At 37.4% G+C, this 22708-nt stretch overlaps 3 protein-coding genes across 9 annotated transcripts in view; 2 read left to right on the top strand and 1 right to left on the bottom strand.

Moving 5' to 3' along the window:
• The window catches only part of LOC138185389 (uncharacterized), a 44622-nt gene extending 31602 nt beyond the window's left edge, over positions 1-13020 (top strand). Inside the window, exons 1-6 of one of the 4 annotated variants that reach the window (XM_069124269.1) lie at positions 8195-8332; positions 10259-10515; positions 10723-10986; positions 11698-11831; positions 11914-12079; positions 12577-13020. In XM_069124269.1, the coding sequence (XP_068980370.1) occupies positions 10261-10515; positions 10723-10986; positions 11698-11831; positions 11914-12079; positions 12577-12975 (1218 nt within the window). In that variant the 5' untranslated portion in view covers positions 8195-8332; positions 10259-10260 and the 3' untranslated portion in view covers positions 12976-13020. The other 3 variants (XM_069124270.1, XM_069124271.1, XM_069124273.1) reach the window with 3 other exon arrangements.
• Positions 1-22708, bottom strand: part of LOC138185391 (zwei Ig domain protein zig-8) — a 293791-nt gene that overhangs the window by 244103 nt on the left and 26980 nt on the right. The window lies entirely within an intron of this gene.
• The window catches only part of LOC138185385 (neuroendocrine convertase 1), a 162438-nt gene continuing 155601 nt past the window's right edge, over positions 15872-22708 (top strand). Inside the window, exon 1 of the mRNA XM_069124259.1 lies at positions 15872-17094. Within this exon, the coding sequence (XP_068980360.1) occupies positions 17014-17094 (81 nt within the window). The 5' untranslated portion in view covers positions 15872-17013. The remainder of the gene's footprint in view (positions 17095-22708) is intronic.

Below are 22708 nucleotides of genomic sequence, written 5' to 3' on the forward strand. Positions count from 1 at the left end.
AACTTTTAAACGATACTGTACATATACAAACGCTATCCGTATCATATCTGAGAAACGAAATCCTTATTACCTTTTTATCCCACGTTTGTCTTTATTTAATACCGAGCAAGAACATCGAAAAGAATGTAAGTCCCTTCTCCCTATTCTACCTGGCACGTTCGCAGCATCGATCGACCCTCTTGCAAATCCGCTCTCTTTCTCTCTCTAGCCATAAAAGCGATAAAAGCGTCTCTTTTCTACGAAGTTCGAACTACAATTGGTAAAAGTCGGCCTGGCTGGGGGTAACCTTTCTCGTCTCGTCGTACAATTGTCTCGAACGGCAAGCAAACGGAGTACGGTTTCGAAGGAGCAGAGGATCGACCAGGGAATAAACGAAGAAGACTCGAAAGGGATGTCTGCGCGAACGGGATGAACACGTAGGACCTCGGGTGGTAGAAAATGTAACGACTTTATTCAAGCCAAGTGCTTGCAATCGCATCGCGCGTTTCGCGACGACTTAGCGGCAGCTTTTATTGATATTCGAACTCGATATTCGAACATACCGGGCGATTACGAGACTTCCAGCAGCGTCTCAGGATCACGTTCGATGACCGCGATAACAGTAAACGTTTATTCTTACGCAGTTACCCAGCGCGTGCTGGTAAAGAAAGAGTTACAAAATACTCTTCCAAGCGTGGCGCATGCCGCCGGTATTACGCCTGCATCCAACAAGAATTGATGCTCCTTTCACCGGTTCCTGGTAATATCATAGCTCGATGTTCCTGGAAAACGATCCTTCTGGGTACGGTTTCTTTTTATGCTCGCTAATGAATTCCTCGTTACTTCGTAGAAAAAGACAAGCGATAGTTGTTATACAACTGGGACCGGTATATTTGTGGCACGACACTTTTTGTTGAATTTTTTTTTAATAATATATGGATAATGTATAGTTTGAAATATCGCATGATCACATGTAATTTTGTAATTTACCCTCTTTCGTAGCACTATATGCAAAAGTCATTGTAATTAATCAGAGTCTTTTATATTAACACATCGATATAATTATTAATAATATTTATCCATAGTGTTAATATTTGTTCTACTTTTCTGCGTTATTTGCTGGGCCTTCTTGATAATTCGTTGATTCTTATTCGTGTCTATCCTCGTTCTTTTTCTCTTTTCTTGTATATCATACGCATATGCATTTGCTGCTCCTTTTTATTTCGCTTCTTTATTTTCTTCTTTCTTTTGCCCTTTTGTTCTTCCGTCAGTTACATTAATCTGTTATATCAAAGGGTTTACCCTTGTAAATAATAAATAAATAAATGAATGAATGAATAAGGAAGCAGAAAAGTAAACGAATAATACAGTGACGAGTACACAACATACTCACAAGCCTATTACAGATAAAAGTATATCTACAGCGAAAAATAAAGAAGCCTAGTAGAAGCAAAAATTCGAGATAATATATCCAGATAATAGTGTCTAAATAATGTGTATTTTAATAGATGCATTATCATAAAAACCCGTTATGCTTATTAAAATATTTTCAAGTCATCTCGAGTGATCAAACGTCTAATCTTAAAATTGTGTCCGCTTTATGATGATAATGTGTCAATGAAATTATGGCTCGATCTGACTTGATAATTATATAGTCCAAGAGGCATATATGGTTAAAAAATTTACATGCTACGATGACTCTCCTTTTTTTTTACTTTCGTATCGTATTGAATAATCAAATATTAAATGTCTATGTGTTGGAGATGTTTACGTATGTATCTTTTGATTCAATTGGAAGTTCCTGATAACGTATACACTCTGAAATTGACAATGTTAAGATAAAATGTGTCGGCTACCCCTTTTTTCATAGCAGCATTCTCAACTTATCTCGAATAATCAGATATCAAACGATATCGTTAAAATTAAAGATATAAAGAATTATTTTTTCTCTATAATAATACTAGGCCGTTTGCATTAATCTCTCGATTTCACAATATTCTAAGAATAAAATTTCACTTATCAAAGCTTTAGGGCGTTATAGAAATCGCATCGTATATTCCGCGCCGGCTTAAAGCATCATTCGGCGTCCATACGACGATATCGATAAAACGGAGAGATTGTAAATTCACTTCGTATATAGCGATATAATTTTTCATTGCGCAACGGTGCGAGAATTCAGCGCGGCGTTCGTATCAAACTGTGACCAATGTTGAGGCGTTTTTTCCAATTGCCTGATTAATATAGCAACTTGGACCGACGCCACGTAACACGCCACGCTGAATCATTCATCAAAATCGATGAAATTAAAGATACTGAGGTCGATTAATAACGTTAAACGTATCGATGTCGAGGAAATTTTGAAATTATTTTTTTTCAGAATCAGAGATATTCAGTGGTTCGTAAAAGTATTTCAATCTGTAAAATGCTAATGAAATTTCAAAATATTTTATATTGCTACGTACATGTTCATGACAATTTGTTACAAATGATCGAACACTTATGAATTCCAATATATTGCGGAAGAACATTTGATTTCGATTAAAAAAAAGAAAAAAAAACTGTTTAACGAGCTGATGCGAGTTTTTTTCTTGAGTAATAATAATAATATCAACTTTTTCTTCATTATCTGTAATGAATGGATTAGTCGAACGCCTTAAGTCAAACGCAGCTGTAATCACCACTCTAAAGACTTTGATTATGACCACCGCAAATATTCATTTGATTGCAGTTTCCTGTTTTAGTAAACCCTCTCAAGGTTAAACAGAAGAGACTTGCAATGTATGTAAATTACGATGTATGTCTATCAATATAGCACAAGCTCAAGGCCGTATCGACGCAAGTAACGTAGCGCCTTCTCACGATGTACGTTTATAGTATATTATATAATGAGGATGTTTCATGTTTATTCCTTTATATGAACCGAAGGCAACATAGAGCCTAACTATATACTCGCGTCCAGGAATATTCCTACGAATTTGCGTTTAAGCGCAAATATTGAATTTTCAAGATGTTCATATCATGTGACTACAATCTAACTCCCGATAAGGCCTAAAGTCAATATTTTCTTTGAAGCATCGTCACATTCTGTTGTCAAAGTTGTCACAATTAATATGTGCACCAAGGAAAAAATTGATGATAAGTTAGAATGTGTCGCGGAGTGAAACATGTAGTGTAATTTTAGATTTTTAATTATGAAAATAGAGATAATCTTCTTAAATACGAGTCTTCATTCAACGATGTATTGATCACTTCAATTATTGCTATGGCTTTCGCCGGTTGTATGATTTCATTTTTACTAATATTTAAGAGGGCATTCTCCTGTAAATGTTGTAAAACTTAAGACAGTTTCAATTAATTGTTCCTTGGCTTTATCTCGCCCGCAATGAACACGTGTTTAGAAATCGTATCTCGCTGACGTAGATGATCAAGGCTGTCGAGTAGACTGAAACAAGGAATCAAGAAGATTCTTAATCAGTATGTTTATCGTTGTCGTCTATATCAGACTGAATAATTTATTTTATTTTTATGACGAGTTTCTCGTACTTCCGTTTATCGAATTAATTACCGAAAAAAGAATGAAATCTCGGAATTTGCAATTGGAACATTCGCCGTTTTGCCAATATTCAACATAAATCATTTATTTTAGTTTAGACAATAACTACAAGCATACTGACTGGGAATCTTCTTGATCTTTTTGTTTCAGTTCACCCTGAAAATTCATTGAAATCAAAAGAATTCATGAAAATTGTTAAATTATGTAACGTCCATAGAAGAATGCTGCCGCAACATTCTTTTCTGCAGAAGTCCTGAATACGTGTACATTATTGAAACATGTACGAAAATCGTCTTCATGAAAGCTTCCGAATTATTTTTTCGTGGATTTAAAAAATTTTTTTTTGAATCCGAACCATTGTGCTGTTCCCATATGAAAAACCACAGTCACGCAAAAGCAAAATTTGTCACTCGGTTTAAGGAGAAGGATAAAACTAACTGTAACGATCTATTTTTTAAACTATGCACGTGTTAAAGTGTCTACAATAAGAATAATATACTGTATTATTGAGAAACAAAAGAACAATATTCCATGCGGCATATGATCCAATATTTTGTCGGTTATCGTCGATAGTAATTGGAATTTTCGACGACCACGCCAGGATCGACACGATTCGCGGCAAGCGATCGTTGAATAATGTAATTGAAAACTAGTGGACGGCTCTATTTAATCGGCTCATGTAAATAAATCGGCCGGATTGTGACTGGTACGTGCTAGAATTCTAGAATTACGCGCAGCTGTATAATTTTGGTCACGCGCCTGTTTCGCGATTCAGGCCAATCGAATGCATTTGGTATTGCCCTTATCGGCGTTTCCTTCAGAACGATTAAAATGGACAAGAATGAAGAACAGTATGCGAGATCGTATACTCCGCTCGGAGATGCGTATTGAGCCATGTGCCGTGAATGCAATCGCTTCCTATCTCAAGATTATGCATAAAAGTGGCTGTAAAATTCCATTGCATACGTTCCTTTATCGCGCCGTTTCACTCTGTTTCACCAATAATAATTGAATGATCGTAGTTCCCCGATTTGTCGTCACGTGTTAACAAATTGAGTCTGCTAGTGGCCACTTGTAACAGAACCAGTCTCGTCCCACCTCTCACAACTTCAAGATTCTTTTTTAAGCTGTTAACCAGGAAAGACAAATTAATTCATCATTTGACTATTGATTTCTTCACGTGAAGGTCTCTTATCCTTTTATGTATAGCTTCATCTCTATTTCCAAACGAGACCATGACAAGGAGACCAGGGGATTTATTGAATTAAAAGAACTACTTATAAAGCCTTCTTTGCCTGTGATGTTCGTTTGCGTGCGTTAAGACTGATTTGACTAAATTTGATTTACTTTTGCTATTACAACTTTCGTTACTAATAGGAATTCATTCATTCGAATTCATAGGAATTTAAGGTTTACGTACGTGCTGGTTAACAGATTAATCGATAGGTAATTTTTACATGTTGTTTTTACATTACTTTTATTATCAACGTTATATAATTGCTCTATCAATCCGAGCGTTCCTCTTGTCGAGTTACACTTTCAGAGATAAATGAAATAAACAATAGGTTACGCAGAAATCCAAACATGGAATTTGTGAGCGATTACAGAAAATATGTGAAGCTTCCTTCACATATGAAAAAATCACCGACCACGCGATAAAAATTAAATAGTTTCATATAGTCATTCGCTATTACGAAACCGTACAATGCTATCCATGACGATGATAATGGAGGCAGCGACTTGTATAGTCGCCGCGATCCCTACGGTCAGATGAGGGGGATTTCATAACAGCGCCAATTGACTTCCTTCAACCTCAACACAATAAACGTGTTTGTCGGTTACGTAAACGCTTCAAGTTCGCGTGGGAGTGTCGCTCTGGTAACACTGACACTGCCTCCAATGGAGACCAGGCAACCAATGCTAATCAACGTCGTCTCTATGATCAACAATTCCGCCAGTTGAATTTTGTTCTTCGTTATACAAATTCTTTTATGCATAAGTCACTCAGAAGCCACGTCGATTAACTCCATAAATTAGAACAGTAAAGAATTCATCGTTTTACGAATATCGTTCGTTGAAAAGCTTGAGATTTATGATTATTTATGCTACCTTTTTGCTAAGCGTTTTTTAGCAAGTAGACTGAGTATTTTTTTGCATTTGTGGAGATTTATTAATGGCACAGAAATTTAGGTACAGAATTATTATATAGTTATAGTTATATTATATAGTTATATAGTTATATTATATAATTATTATATAGTTATATATATTATTATATTATATAATTATTATTAAGTTATAGAACTTATTATACCTTTGGATATTTGATATATCTTTTTATATCTTGTACCTAAGTTTTTATTTGGAATTCATTTCTTTGTTTGTGTTTGCACGCTAAAGAGATAAATTGGAGTAAAAATTCGCAGTTTAACAATAAATAATCTTCTGGATGTGTTACGGATTGTAGATAGCTTTAGTGATTATACATATTGCAGTATAGCGTTGTTACAAGGAACATTTTGAAACTTTATTAGCATGCAACGAGCAGTTTCATTAGCGTTACGATTATCGTGATTGCACGAGTAAAATTTGAAACAAATATGAAAATGTACATGAGAAATTACCAAAATATTATTAAAATAAAATAGAATATTTCAACAGTCAATTATTCATTGTATTATTAAACCTGAATATTTAATAAGACAATGTTTAATGACACTATTTACATATACGTTTAGAGCATCAGTTGATAATTTTATGCGTAAGACGCGTGAACTGTATGTTTTATTCATGCTAGTTTTCTTATCTAGTACATCCATAATATTGGCAATAAATGTCTTATAAATACCGTATACATTTGCAAATTTTACCAACGAAATTACGATTAAGGAATTATAATTAAGAAAATCTAACAAGTTAATCATATAACGTCAGTTAATGATCAGAGGTCAGTTTTCACAATTTTATGACTTTTTGATCAAAGAAGATAATCACGTAGTTTATAAATTACAATTTATTAGGTAAAAATTGACTTGTAAAATTTCATTTATTTTATTATAATACTTGTTAATTATACACAAGGATACTTCTTAATATTTGTAACTTGTAATCTGTAACAAAATTTCATTAATAATATTAATCTCGTTCTGCGCGACAAGGCTCAGGTAACGCAATTTGCAATTTATAAAAAGTGCTACTTGATAAATTCAACGTAAGAAGTCGACTGAATAATTAGCTGCGTGATGGTTTAAATTAATAGCCATAGGTGCAGCGGCTGCGTGACGAGCTGTATCAATCTCCAATTTAATTTCTTCGCAGTGGATGGATAATCGCGCACTGAATGAACACTACGAATGAGGTGTTTCTAGACGATGAAAACAACGCGCATTTTATCGTTTGCTCTAATCGATCTCTCCTCATCAAAATCGAGGAAACAATACGATAGAGGCATCCCTATAAGGATGACTCCTGCACTATCTTATTATGACGTGTGCCATCGTGAATCTTCCCATCGATGCATTAAAACTCAGTACACTGAATTCCATTGTTATTTCGCAACACTCTTTTCGTAATGAACCATAATAATACCAGCATAAATTACGGAAATAAAGAAATCTCTTGTCTGCTGATACACGTGAATCCCGACCCACGTTTAGACTTATATTTTTTTTTTTTTTTTATTTAGTTGTTTACATTCACAATTTGTCCAATTTGGACATTTGGTAGAATTTTTTGCCTGTTTGATTATCATGTGGGTGGCTACTCCCAGCGGGGTACCAGATTTATTTTTCAATCACACAACGTAGAAAGATATGCGAAACATCTAAAACAGAATATTAAAAAGACTTCTTTTTTATATCTTCTTTATTTTTTATATCTTCTCCGTCTATCGAACTACGATCGATCTGCTCATCAATATTTATAACATCTAGCAGGTATTTCCGCCTAGATTCTATATTTTTAATTATACGAATAAAACTATGAATTTGCATAAATTTCCGCGGTCCGTCCATTATTCAAATATTTATCACAGAAATCTTCTATTATATTGTAACATGTGATTAATATTAATAATTTTGTTAGTAAAATGTAGAACCAATCTGAAAATGTATACAGAAGTTATCAGACGTTTATTGTAAAAGTATACAACATGAACAGCTATGTTGAACGTATAGCAATTTACCAAATTATTTATACACTTACCTCGGACGATTCTTTATGAATATAGGTATTACGTGCATTTATCAATGCAATCCTGATCATCGTACCTCGTTACAGTAATGTAAAACATGTTTCGTATGTAATGCATCGAAAGAAAGTTTTTATGAGTGTTCGAATACGTTTGTCAGCCTAAGTCTGCATCTTGTTCATATTAAAATAATTTGCTCCAGATACGTCTTGTCTACGCTAGAACATAAAGGTTAATTGTAAGAGGCATCCGAGATAAGAGTCCAGTTAGAAGCTGAAGAAGTGATACGCTTCTCAAATACATAGAAAATTATGATTATCTCCAAGTTATCCGAAACAGTGATTTTTCAAACAGCACTGAATCCGAAGTGACCATGCTATTCGTCGAGCACATCTTACTCCGCTTAATTGTTATCAGACAGTTTTCACGATAGATGACGTTCACGGTCCGGGCAAATTCTGATTGGAGCATAAATAATGTGCGATTGGCCGTATAAAACCTGACACGTCTATTCCGCGTAGCTCACTCCGTATCAGACCTTCACGGAGGCAGAGTAAAGTGATTATTGTTTCGTGTACGCGCCTTAAATCATTTGCTTCAATCTCTCGCAGGTTAGTGTCCGATGATAACCTACATTTTTCGTGGTTTCTTCTTTCGTTACGTTCTATCGTGTTGTATTTTGGTAAAGTAACGCGCGAGATTCATCAGTGCAAGGTATTACAAAAAGATTTACGAAAAACGAGTGAAACTAGTGAAACAGGCACGAGCGAAAGCAATCGTGTTTGCTTTTTTACGACTCTTGTGCTCTTCGAGTTTGTTTCATTCACATCACTCTCGAGTTTCTTATTCCGATTGCGTAGAATATCTGGCATGCAAAATATAACTACACAGTGCACGATATAGTGGAAAATCAACGAATGACATTAAACGACGAAGAATACAAAATTTGGCAAAACTACCGAAGGTTCAGATAATGTCAAATTAATATGATGGCTTTTGTGAGCGAACGGAGGGAATAAAAACAATTCTAACGTGTTCCATGGAATTTTAAAACGAGAAAAATTTATTTTCGTTCTAATTGCGTGATTAATGTTTATGTATCACAGCCTGTCGACGGCTTCATCAAACCGAAACTAGTAAATAAATTATTAACATATATTAAGATATTTAACGATCTTAAGTGAGCATTAAGCTTTCTTAATTTTGTCGAATCGTGGAATTATTTTATGAAAGTATTTTATGCTGTTGGCTGTTTACGGAACGGTTGTGAGTCATCGCTAGAATAAGACATCGTTTTATATTTATATACGTACAGTGTCGAGAATAGTTATAGACTCAAATACATTCTCTGCGTTATTTCAATTCAATCTTTCCAATTCGATATTTTCAAGAAATCATTGATCACGCCTGGATATGTTAAATGAAATTGATTTTGTAAAGGACAAATTGTACGCTACAGGATATCAGGAGATGTTGTATATATATAAATATATATTTATATACAATGTTGTAAATAATAACAGACTCAAATACATTTTCTGCGTTATGTATGTATATGTTCGAACTAGAAAAAAAGTAAGAACCGGATTTCTAAAAGAGGAACGTCATAATCGCTTGCCCTCGATTTCTTCGTTCCTCTCCGCGAGAATAATCAACCGTGCGATTCATACTAAGTGCCCTCGCGTGATCTAAAAAGCGTTCGATAACCTCGAATAGTGGCACAGTTATTTTCAATCCTTTTCAGTTAATCGATATCAAAACGAAACTCCATCGATATATGCAACGAATTATGTACTTTTCCAAACGTTCTATCTTATCTTCCACTTCAACTTTCGCACCAACACATTCCACGTGATCGTTGAAACTTTAGTTAAATACACTTAGTTAAAATCCTCTGTATCCATGGCCATTAAAAAGTTCCGTGTACACTATTCGACTTCTGATTTAAATCTCTCGAAACGTTCGCGAACTTGCTGGTACAAAAGTTTCTCGTCCTTCGAGAATGTTGATCGTGGCCAAAGACAAAAAAAAAGGAAAAAGAAAATGGTAAAAAGAGAAGAAATGAAAAAAAGGAACGCATTCTTTTGTTCGCGTTCCAGAGAGACCGGTCGTAAATTTCCTTAAAATGCCACGATTCGATCGTGTTCGATGGAACCTTCGGCAGTGAAACGTGCTGCATCGCGCTGAAACCGCCGAAAGGGGAAAGCAGGAGGCGGGATGAAAAGGAGACGCCTCGTTCCATTACGTTTCTAATTGAAACAGCGATCTCGAACGCGAGAAACGATCCCTGTGAATATCGAGGCTCGAAGAGGAAATCGTCGAGTCGAAAGGGAGTACGAATCGAAGAAAGAGAGGCGAATGTAAATATATATGCATATATTTTATATTATTATATATATGCATATATATATGTATATATTTATATGCATATAAAGAGAGGAAAAACAGATGAGAAGGTTAAAAAGAGTGGAAAGGAAAGGGAGACGAAAAGAAAATGAAAGGAAACCGCGATATCGTAATTGAAATTCCAATTTCAGAAATGGCCCACGAGACACTGACATGGCTGAACGCCGACTTCGCCGAGAGGGTCCTACGATTCGCCGAGCTCGACAGTACCATCAATGTGACCGATATAATTTCGAAACCTGCGACTGCCATAGGTGACAACTACGCTAGTGATCTAGTTAGAGTGGTGGCGGAGTTCACGCGAAATGAGGGCGAAACTAAGGTCAAAGAAAAAAAGTCACTTTTGTTCAAGTTCGAGCCGATAGCCGAGGGGCCAAGGAAAGAAATGGTAAATACTTACAAATGAAAATTTTTCAAAGGTACTTTCCTAAGTAACCGAACAATAAACTTTCTAATCTAAAAATCTATTTTTACGATCTTTTAATTATTAAAAATGGTAGAATGTGTGTGGAAAGGTTGTACTTATAAAGAACGTGGATAGGCGACTTCAGATCTTATATTATCTCACGACAGATATTTCTGAACGTTTTCTAAGATCATGGACGTACAAATCTTCGACTTTGAAATCTTCATGATGACAAATACACTGCGAAAGATGAACAAATTGTTAGACAATCGTTTAAGTGCGCAAGCTTATTACATAAGAATGGAACGACCGATGTGTTTGATACTGGAGGATCTGGCTCCACTAGGATTTCGTATGGCCAATCGTCAACTTGGTCTCGATATGGATCATTGTAAAATGGCTATTCAAGGATTGGCGAGATTCCATGCTGCATCGGTCGCCTTATGCGAGAAGGTAATGATTATGTCGAATGATAAATTTCAATTTCTAAATCGTAATTAAGCTACGAATGTTTATGCATGTTAGTATCTTGTTTGTGAATACGATTAAAAGAATATGATATTGGCAGAAAATTGTATCATCTATCAAATATGACAAAGGGGTATGGTAATTTCAATATTTTTACATTTTTGCATCTTTATTCCCATGGACGCGTAAAGATCCGCAATTTGATCCTCATATTTACTATTAATCTTTTCAATACTCACTAAAGTAACATAGTTAGAAGACCACGATTTGATCATTTATGTATGTATCTATACGTTTCATGTATATTTCAATTTGTCTTATTGTTCTTACGTTAATCTTTAAATCACTTCTGACTCCTACAAGAAACAATTTTTCGAACCAAGACTACTTAAGGCTACATCACAGTGTGAAAGGTACTTCTCTTATAATTTGATTTTCAATTACACACCAAACAGGTCATTGTCCTTCTACATTTCTCTTCGTTTGGCTTAATAGTAAAATTTGTATAAAATATCTTTCCATTAGGCCCAGATACCAGCAAGCTAAAAATGTATTTTTTATCAGCTGCAATATTGACTAAGCAATAAAACGGTTAAGCAAATTAATTTTTCTTAATACCAATTAATATTGATATTTAAAAAAAATAGCAATTAAGAGAAACTGTGTTAAATACTTCGATAATCTGTGCTTCCGTAGGAACCAAAACAAAAAAACTTATATTGGAGAGGAATGTTCCATGAAGCAAGTACAAAGGACATAGTGAAATTCTTTAAAATCTCGTGCACCTCTCTTGCAAATGCAATGGAAAGCTGGCCACAAAATGGAAAAAGGTGAAACTAATAAAAACACGTAATTATTATACTATTGGAAATGAATCGATGACGACGTGTCGAAAGTTCCTGATGTCTCCAGGTACGCGGAGAAAGTTAAAAACTTCTCTGAGAAAATGTTTGAAAAGGGCTTGGAGTCAATGAGACGCAAGGACGATGAGTTCAACGTCATTAACCACGGTGACGCATGGACGAACAACATGATGTTCCGATACGACAAAAACGACAAACCTATCGATCACATCTTCGTAAGTAACTACACATACCTTTTGACACATTTTTTTTAAACACATTATCATCATTTCACGTTACGCACTACGTATTCGGTTATTCAACTCGACGATTCAATTCAACACAGTGAGATTATTAATTGTTATTAACACTTTCCATTACATAATAATCGTGTTGCATAACGTACTACGTTAATTAATTCGACAACACGGTATTACTAAACATTTAGTTTAACGCGAGAGGCCGAGAAGCAGCGAATCGAAAGATCCTGATTTCACGTTGGTGGAAGACGCTGCATTATGAATAATGCAATAAATCCCATTCGATCGCGTTTAGGTACATTCCCCACCTGTCCCGTGGAGACGAGGGCCTACGGGCACAAACTCTCGACTACGATGATTTCCTAAACACGAACCCTCGCATGCTTCTTTCGTTCCTCGTCGCGTTGCACAGATTTCATTTCCAATTCAATTCGTACCGGCTCACATCGATCGAAATTCGATCGACATTGCAGGTGGATTTCCAAATCTCTGTCTACACTTCACCGGCAATCGACCTGCTCTACTTCCTCAACACTAGCGTCAACGAGGAAATTTCCAACAACGGTACCGATTCTCTAGTCGAAGAGTACCAGCGAACTTTGGTTGCCACCATGAAGCAAATCGGTTGCAAAACGCAACCGCCTACCTTGAAGGAAATAAAGAAGTACATGAGCGAACGACTCGTATACGGGATGATATCATCGATGAACACGTTGCCGTTCGCTTTGGTTGCTAAAAAGGATGCGCAGAGTCTGGACAGCTTGCTGGAAAATATGGGCAATTATCATCATCCTGGATACAATAACCCGCTGTTCCAACGGATATTGTTGAAACGATTAGAGACATTCGAAGCAGCAGGCTTATTAGACTAACATATAAAGCCTAAACTAGGATTTTGATTATATACAACTACGACAGAGTTATATACAACTACGACGACCATTTTCGGTGAAATATTTTTTACAAATGTTTTCTAACGTAGGCAATTTTTTAATACAGGAGTATTTGAGTATATTAAAAGTATCTCATTTAGTTTGTTATTGAAGTTTCATATTTCGCGAATGTTTTAATTAGAATTATGCATTATCTCTGTTTAAATTTGATAATTAGTCGTACGTATGTACGTATGTATACGTTGTGCGCTGTTGATGGAAGCAATGAGAGAAGAAAGGGAGAAAGTAGAGACGAGCTTTAAACTGAAAAACATTTCATTAATTTTCTAATTAATTGTATGGTACGTGATATTTTTTATATAGCATGCCTTCTTGATTTTTGTTCTGCGTCAAGTTCTCGTTGCTGCCATTACGCATCAACTTAGCCGTCGAAATTCTCCGTTATTTTCATTCGACGGTACTAGACCGCAGAAGGTTGGGCAGGAAAGGGTTAGCTAACTGCATATTGTATTTGGGTATTACGTTGTTGGTTGTGGAATCGCGGTTTGTTGTAAATTATAGTCATTCCGACGTTGTAACGAGCTTACAATGGTACTCGTTTATCATTATTTAGTTGAATTTCAACATTATCGTTACAAGGCTCATGAAACCAAAGTTCAACGTCTTTCGTAGGCAACGTAAGATAAGATTGGTCGGTTTAACGACCAGTAATTCAATTTACAAAATATTTTTTAGTCCACCAGTCGATAGTACAAATTTAGCAATACAGTATCATAAGTTTCGTCGAGTGTAATATAATTAACGTGGTATTAAACTAGATGTTAAATACTTCAAACTCGTGCAATCGATAGCGAAAACTAAGACAAAACGATTATTTTTGTTTTTCGTGTTGTCTAATTGTCAACGTAACAAGTAACGAATCAATCACTTTATACTTTGTATATTATCAACACTGACATTGTTTCTTTTTGGCTACGACAAAAAAAGAAGAAAATAACGAATGAAATAAATGAATAGTATCCACCTTGCTCATTCATCGTTATATTTTATTTGTTTCAAAAGAAAGAAAGAAAAAAAAAAAAAAGAAACAAGAAAGGGAATGAAAAGGAAGAAAGCAATAACTTTGCCCTGATTTAACATATGAGATAAGTCCTCAATGAACTTTGTCCCTTTTTTCATTCTCCTTTGTATTATTCACGCTGTCATTGAAACAGTCATTGTGTCACACACGTAAATCTTCCCTTGGCTGCAGCGGGGAAAGATTTAGGAGCGAATTGCACTTTCGCGACGTGCAAACGAAACGCGTCGTGGTGTTTTGAATAAATGTCCGTGTCACGTTTCCTCGCGTATACCGTATGACCGTTTCGGTGCGGACAAAGAGAAGCCTGGACGATGAAATTGCTGTTGAACATGCGTTGCACACCGCGCATACCTATTTTATGGATTAATTGCACTTTCAGAACGGTGCCGCGGGACTGACGGGCAAATCTACGGACGAACACGGGAACGGAAACTCGGATGAAAAAAATACGCGGTACATTTTCGTGGTATGAGGAAAATCGTTTCCAATTTTCCCTGAAATTCTTCCGTCTAACACGATAAAGCTTCCTGTTTCATACGTACGAAAGATTAGTCGGTTTACGCTTGACAAAACGCGCTATGATCACCCCTGATGTTCATTTAGTTGTGAAAAATTTAAATAAACAAGAATGAAACCGTGTGCACGTCAGATAGAAAGATATAATAAATAATTATTTTTAAGCAAATTTATATTGAATGGAACTTAGATATATTTGTTTTAATTATTAACAACTGAATATTTTATATATTTTTGTCACATGCGGCACAATCTGTGCGCGTATTATATGCACGCAGAATAATAATAATTAAAAAAAAAAATATTCGAAATAGCGCACTTGTTATAACATTTCCAGAATGACGTTCTCTATCTGGATTTCATTTTTTAACACGATGAAATGAATTTGCATAAGCGAAGGTTTAATAATCACGTTTGCAAATATTTTTCAGCCGGATACAAATCTAAAGAAAGGAAGGCGAGATCAATTCGAGCGCGATATCTATGTAAATTATTCTCGAAAAAATTATTTCCTCCATGACAACGTGAAAATAAATGTTTGATACGAGCATATTAAAAACGGCCGATCGGAATATTTGAAAGGCATAATTAAACATCGGCGTAAAATAACAATGGAATATGAATAATAATTATGCGACGGCGACAAGATTCGAGTACAAAAATTGCAATCTATTACACGAAAATTATTCCTGCACTTGCTCTTTCTCTTTCTCGCTTTATCTCTCTCTCTCTCTCTCTCTCTCCTTTATCTTCCCATAATTTCAATATTTGTGTCGCTGGAAAATTAACGGACAATTAAATTCGATACACAGTATCGTTGAAATAACACGCGTGCTCAGACTGTTATTCGGATGAAACACGTATATTGATTTCATGTACAGATACGCGATACACTTGCCAAAGCAGCTTGGTAACGAGCTGGATTCAAAGGATGATTTGTACAAATCACAGCCGTTTGTACGTCGCAATGGCAAATCACTTATTTCAAACGCGAATGTCTACTCTGAGGGAGAGAGCTGTTCGTAGAATTGTTCAACGAGCCAGCCACACAATGATTCGGCAATTCCGGCAATATCAAAGCAATTTCTCCGCTCGCTTCGCCAACCCACCAGTACTTATGTAATAATAATTACTGAAAGTACTTTCTGCTTTCTTTGATACGGATCAGTTATTAATATCGATTCAGTTCTCGTCAATAGATAAATCTTTTAAACCCCAAGTTTCATACCAATAGCCGTCGTCTCTCTCTCTCTCTCTCTCTCTCTCTCTCTCTCTCTCTCTCTCTCTTTCCTTTATCTTCGACCGAGATTCACGTAGAGATTATCGGAAAGCAGAACGGTCGAACCTCGTGAATTCTCTGGCCGATTTCGATGATTTATCTACCCGGGGTCATCGACCTCTTTGCGTTGATCGAGTGCGGTCAGAGATATTACTGCGGACCGTGTGAAAACGCATAGATTCCGTGAACACCGCGGCAGGCATCATGGAGAACGCGATTAACTCTGAAAGCTAATTAATATCTTCGAAGCCCGGAACACGCGTTTCGCCTTTCAATTAAATCGAACTTGTGTGTTTGTTCGTGAGCATATTTATGCATGCGCGTGTACGTGACGCGAAACAAACGATCAAATTAATCACCAGGCGATTGCTATCTCCGATACCTACACCGAGATGAACTGCCATTAATCGGATCTTGCGTACCCGGCGCCACGAATCCCAATCTCTTCTTCTTCGTAACACAAAGCTGTTTCGTTAGCCGAGTATTATGAAAATGAAAGAAAGAAATTTCTAATATTATCAACGACTATCCGTGTCGTACTATCCACTGCTAAGATCTCGCCTACAATTTTACCATTATCACCGTACCACGCAAATGCAATACACTCGCTTTTCGGATGTTTGATCTGATAACTGTATTTACGTTTCATTGGTTCCGTAATATTTCAACTGCATTATCTACATATGACGAATATAAATATGAATTTATCTATGATAGAATATGAATAACTTTCGAATAAATCGAGATAGACGTGTTTTATGTATTACACGCGTATGTTTCCTTCCTTTCCGCTTTCTTTTCTATATTTAGCGTTATCCGGAAAACTGCTTAGTTTCGATACAATAGAATAGAAACAGGAGGAGGGTAAAATTCCAAGAAACAACATCGAGACATCTTCATTATCTCATTTCCACAAATTCTGAGCGTTTCGTAAAATTTCCATCTCTGACGAAGGGGCAGATATTTTTTCGTTCCGAGCCGACGGTGTAATTAAGAGTGAGCTTTCATTTTCAGAGACGAAATTGGTCGGGAAGACAAATTTTCCACGCAGGATGCCTATCGTGGTTAATTTTGTGTTCGAGTATCTCAGCAACAGGAGTGGAATCATTTCTACGAAGACAAATATCGTCGGCAACAATCGATGGAAAGCCTTGAAGACGAGTTGGTGCTTGCTATAGGCCGCGGCGATATCAACGAGACGGTAGACATATCGTCCAATAGAGTAAGTAATAGGCAATTTCGATAACAAATAAGTTGCTACGGTAATATCATTAGTCAATGTCCTTTCGCCTTGCTATGCATTGATAAAATGACACCCGCGACCGCGATCAGTCATGTCTCTCATCGCGGTTCTGCCTCGTAAAACCTGAAATCTCGCTGAGGAAATTTTATTAGCCGCTTTGCCATGAATTAATTTCCATCACAAATCACCGCACGATGAATTGATAGTCGAGCAATTCATAATATACCGCGGCACACGGTATTGCATTTTAATAATTTCTTTCTTTCTAATGTTTCTTCTCAAACATTGTTTGAACATTAAAAAACAAAAAAGAAAAAAAAAGAAAAATAGGAAACGGAAATTCTGCTCGTATCGCGTGGGTTGTTTCCGGGAACTTCTCCAAGGGCAACATTTCTAGATTTTAAAAAGTACAAAAACTCAAATGTAGAATCGCAAAAAAACTTGCTTCTCTCGCGAAAGTTCGTCGTTTGATCCTTCCGTTTGGAAAATCCGCGAGGGCCAGTGAAGCAAAAAATTACGAGAAAGCAAGAAAAAAGGAAAAAGCAGGTGAAAAGGAAAGCGGAGAAGGAGGAGGGAGTCGAAAATTGCTGTCATTGCGACGAAATTGAAGCGCACATAGTACTCGTCCAACAATTGCCACGTTCCGTTGTTTCCAAACGTCATATGTGTTTTGCCTTTGTCTCGAGCAACTGATGCGGTATCACGTGTATAAAAGTAATATCTGCTGTGCGAGTACGTACTAGTCAAAGGAGTCTTGGCATTTGAGTTATAACGCCTCACGATGACGTTGTTGCGCGGTATAGAGAACGAGAGAAATATCTGCAAAGCAGACGAGAGATCCGCGTTTGTATATATTCCACGCCTGTATGCGCGCTTGTCAGGCACAGAGGGTTGATAAACGCTTCCTGGTACCACCCCTGCGTTTTCACTGGCATCTCGACGACCCCAGTCATCCTCCACGGTCACACTCACCCCGGTGTCGCGGTATTCATAAACTACTCAGACAACGTCTGAAACTTTGCACGCGGCGGACCAGCGATGCTCTGATACGGAATAATGGTGGCGGTATAGTAATGAAGATTGTACATGTTTACTCATACATCGCGTGGCGATAAGTCACCGACGCCGACTGTCCCGCGCGAATGATACGTTTTGTTGCTTCTGTTGGTTCGATTTTCTCTGTGCCAGCGCGATCGCATGCTATGCGAAAGTTCAGGATGTCGATGGCAAATTGTGCTTCTAAACAAACGTACGTATATCGGTTGATAATGGAGTGAAATGGGAGCAAGCTAGAAAAATGCTATGCAAATATGAATAGAGAATTAGTAGAATAGTAGTACAGAGACAAAATGGATATTTTGTTTGCATCGCTCACCAGGCGATGCTATTAATATAACGCAGGGATGGAAAGAAGCTTCCAAAGCACAGGAGAAAGGGAAATATTCCACCCTCTAACGATATTCTGTACAAGTTCGAGAATCATAGTGGTGTCTGAGTGATGAATTTGAAAATCATTTAGTTTCATAATTAATTGAGTTACGAAGGAAGAAGAATAGAGTAGAAGGTAAGAGAAAATAGAGAAACTGGTATAAACTAGATGATAAAACCTCAAGTGAAGTCCTTTTCAGTCTGAAAATGTTAGACAGGACATTTTAACCAAGCAAGGTATAGCAGATGTGACCACTTCCAATCGAGATAGGTCCAATCCATCACGACCAATCGAAGCTGCACTTCTTTCGCTTGTCTTGTTTCCAGCAAACGACGAACTACAAAACGCAGCAATGAATCGATCTCATTCAGCTCTCGTTCTCGATCAACTGCGAGAAGTTACGCGATTCAACGTTAAAAATAATTATTTATTTCTATCGTTTTCAATCTGTGGCCTAACAGGGCCGGGTTTACAACGATTCTCCATTGACCGATTCGATTATAATCAAGGGAAATCGACGTCGTTACACAATCGTGCCATCGTCCGCGAAGCACTGATTTCGGGGGCGTTGTAGGATGGATGGTTGCGAACAGGATAGCCAACGGGGAATGGCACGAGGGACAGGGCAGAATAAATAAACGCCATAATTCACGTTCAACAGTTACGAACGGTTCAATTCGCAATTGGAACCGGTCCAACCGGCAGGATGTGATATAGACGAAGGCCTGGGCAAACCCGTGAGGTGTGGCGGGGCAGAATTTAGAGAACCGACGAGAGAGGCAGAGAGGAAGAGACGAAGAGACGTACAAGGTATAAAGCTAGAGAGAAAGAGATATAGAGGAGTGGAATTACACGGCGAAGGGACAAACAGCTCGTCGCTTCTGTATACGACGACGAACATTCCCTGAAATTAATTTAAAAGGCAGTATTTTCTGCCGCAGGCTTTACACCTGCATAATCTCGTCCCACACTCGCTATTCCACGATCGTTCTTCATCCGACGGCCTCCACAACCCACCTAGTTGTTGGTTGAAAATAAGTGGATTACGTTAACTTGATAAAGCGAGGATCACGTTTTATCGGGTTAAAGAAAACCCTTCCCACCGACACTCTCTCTCCTTCTCCTCGTTCCTCTCTCTCTCTCTCTCTTATTCTTCGTCTTCCCCGTTTCTACTGCTTCCTCTATTTTACGTTTGCTTTTTTATCTCTGTCCATGTTCTCCGTTCTTTTTTTCTTCCTAATCCTTCTTTTCCCTTGTATCTTGCATTGCGAACTAGTACGCATTTTTATTCCTTCGCCTCTCCGTTTTAGCCTAGTTTCGTGGTCGCATTTACGAACTTCCTTAGCAGATCCATACGTTTCCCACCTTATCTAATTTGACGTAAACGCGTTAGGTCTGTGTCTTCGAGCAAGTTGCGCGTATCCTACACGCGTGTTACTAACTTTCAATCGAATTAAACAACGAGACGGAGCCCTCATATTTCGCTCAAGTTGTTCTATTAATGTTTAATTGGACTGTTATCTCCAGTGGCCGCGCCACCACGTTCGTTCCAACACGGAATCTTCGCCTCCCGCGAGATTCACGCTACTTTCGTGATTAATTAATATTGTATATACTAATTACGACGGGATATACTGTAACATTTAATGTTTTGCCTCGGAGAATTTTGCCCAGAGAAATTCCTACATCCTCCAGGAACTACAGAACAATACGGTCTTCGAACCTGCGCTTGCTAACGACTGCGCTACGCTTCTTGAACTACCACACTCGCTCTATTCCGCGCTCCAGCATTCTGAATGTTTCTGCGAAATTCTCAAAGTTATAACGATTGAACTATCGTCTGTTGTCTTTTAACTCCGTTGTTCTCAAAGGTGGCTTTATTTGTTACATATGAGATTGGTTTCTAGATACTACATCCACCGCAGAGATTTCACTTTTTTCTAGCTACGAAATGTCAAATAATATGCAACAATTATCTGATTTCATTTTTCCAACTACGATATATCGGACAAGTAACAGATCCTCGGTTGTTCAAATTATTAATAAAGACGAAGTATGTAACAATTATTTAACTTCAGCCGGTAGTAAATGTACGGGCTAACGTATGTATCCAGCAATTATTTAATTTATTTCGTTGCAGCACTATATCAATAAATATCTCTGCATTTTCATAATCATGTAATTTAGTCCACTTGTTTGTTGATTTCTACAAATTCGTTACAGAGACGTGTACGGCCACGATGAATGTTCAAAATGAATGTTTGCTATGTCTTAATTTAAAATGAATTCAACAATTCTGCAAACTTAAACCTTAACTATTATCCACCAGTACCTACTCCTATTCCTACTTCTACGTGCCTACATAGCTATTCAGCTAACGTCTCTCGAACAAAAGGGTTAAACGGACCACTAAAAACCCGGAATAGCATAAATTCTTCGTTAATCCCAATCTTCCCTTCGCCTGGCCGTTTATTATCTACGACTCGTCTGATAAATTCCATTCTGACGACAGTTTCGGTCACGATAAAGCGATAATCACTTGTTCCACGTAAGTCACACCTTTTTGCCAGCGGAGGCGTAACCGACTTAGCCACGAACTGCGCTGATGGAGTGCGCGTTACGTGCATCGGATGCGCGATGCAGTTTTCGCTGACAAAACGGGCAAACGAGATAGCGCGCGACACTACGGTGAAATTAAGCGTGCACGCTTTTTACACGGTGTGTTCGCGTGCGGCGGGCAAATTGAAATTGTTTTGCGCAGCTGGCAGAACGCTACAGGAGTTGCGACAGTATGGGGATGCGAGCTTAACACGAAGGAACGCTAAAGCGACGGTTAAACCGTGGTAAATTTTTCCGAAATGCGGCCGCAAACAATTCATCCGGTCATGTAACAGTTACGGCGAACCACGGAATATGTTAATAAGGGAAAAATGAATGGCTGGAATTAGAATCGGCGGAAATTTAAAACCGGTTACGTCACATTTCCCTCCTTCCCGAGTCGTTTTAATTATCCGCGTATTCGCTTCCCGCCACTGACTTATTCCCCGTAATTCGCCGGTTTTACACAATTAAACCGTCCGAGCTTTTGCGTGCTTCGAGCTTCCTTGTCGAGATAATGAATTCTGTAAAACTTGATAAATATTTGTTGGAGGTAATTCAAACGGCTAAACGGTCCGTCAACCGAGTAATCCCGCCGCGAGTTTCGCTCCCCTTCTTCGTTTCCAGTCGGTAAATTGTTCCTTCGGCAACGAGAAGGAAAAATAAGAGAAAAGCGAAGGAGAGTTTGTTTCATTAAAACGTTGAAAATTATCGAGACGTTTTCTCGAAGAACACGAGGCGAAGGACCGATACCTGGCGGAAATATAAAGCGATTCTTTCGGCAGCTGTTGCCAAACTGTTATTCGTTTGACGTAATTTGACGCGGTGTTTTGCGCGAAGGTTCACATATAAGTGTAATTATGACCGTAGCACAATGTTAATAAAGTCTTTCTGCGACGCTTGCTTTGTTCTTTGACATATAACGACGTTGCCACGGATGAAAACGTTGAATACGTCGGAAAGATCGTGGAGAGTTAAATGTAACTTTGAGACGCATTTCTACTAATCGTTTTCCATAACTCGTATAGTTACATTCTGCTATATTATTCTCTTTAATATTGTCTGTCTTTTAGAATCACGATGTGGACTTGTATATACACAAGTACTCTTAAATCATGCTTATGGTACTGATGTATCGCTTATAAGTATATTTTAGTCGATTTCTATTAACAATACAAATTTTCAATGCATGGGGTTGATGAACGAGACGACTAAAAGTTGTAATAATCGTATGGAACGTAAATTATTTATTTATCAATAATAATAACGACCTTATCGATAACATATTGAAATTAGTTTGAAAAAATCTGCTCTACGTTATTCATAGTTTGATAGTAAAACGAGTGCCGAAGGTAATAAATTCTCTAAATAACAAAAATGCTGCATAACGTTCCACACTTACAGATGCCGACTTTTAAATTGCGTATTAACTTTCGCAGGTAAATTACGCTGTGTCATAATATGCCACGACAGCTCCAACAAGAAATAAAATCTCCCGTACTCGATTTCCCTCTGATATTCCCTACCTTTCTAACTAAATTACATTCTGTCAAAAATTAACTGTTC

This window comes from Bombus flavifrons, chromosome 12 (genome assembly GCF_040668555.2).
Source record: "Bombus flavifrons isolate JBK064 chromosome 12, iyBomFlav1_principal, whole genome shotgun sequence".
In the NCBI taxonomy this organism is placed as follows: Eukaryota; Metazoa; Arthropoda; class Insecta; order Hymenoptera; family Apidae; genus Bombus; species Bombus flavifrons.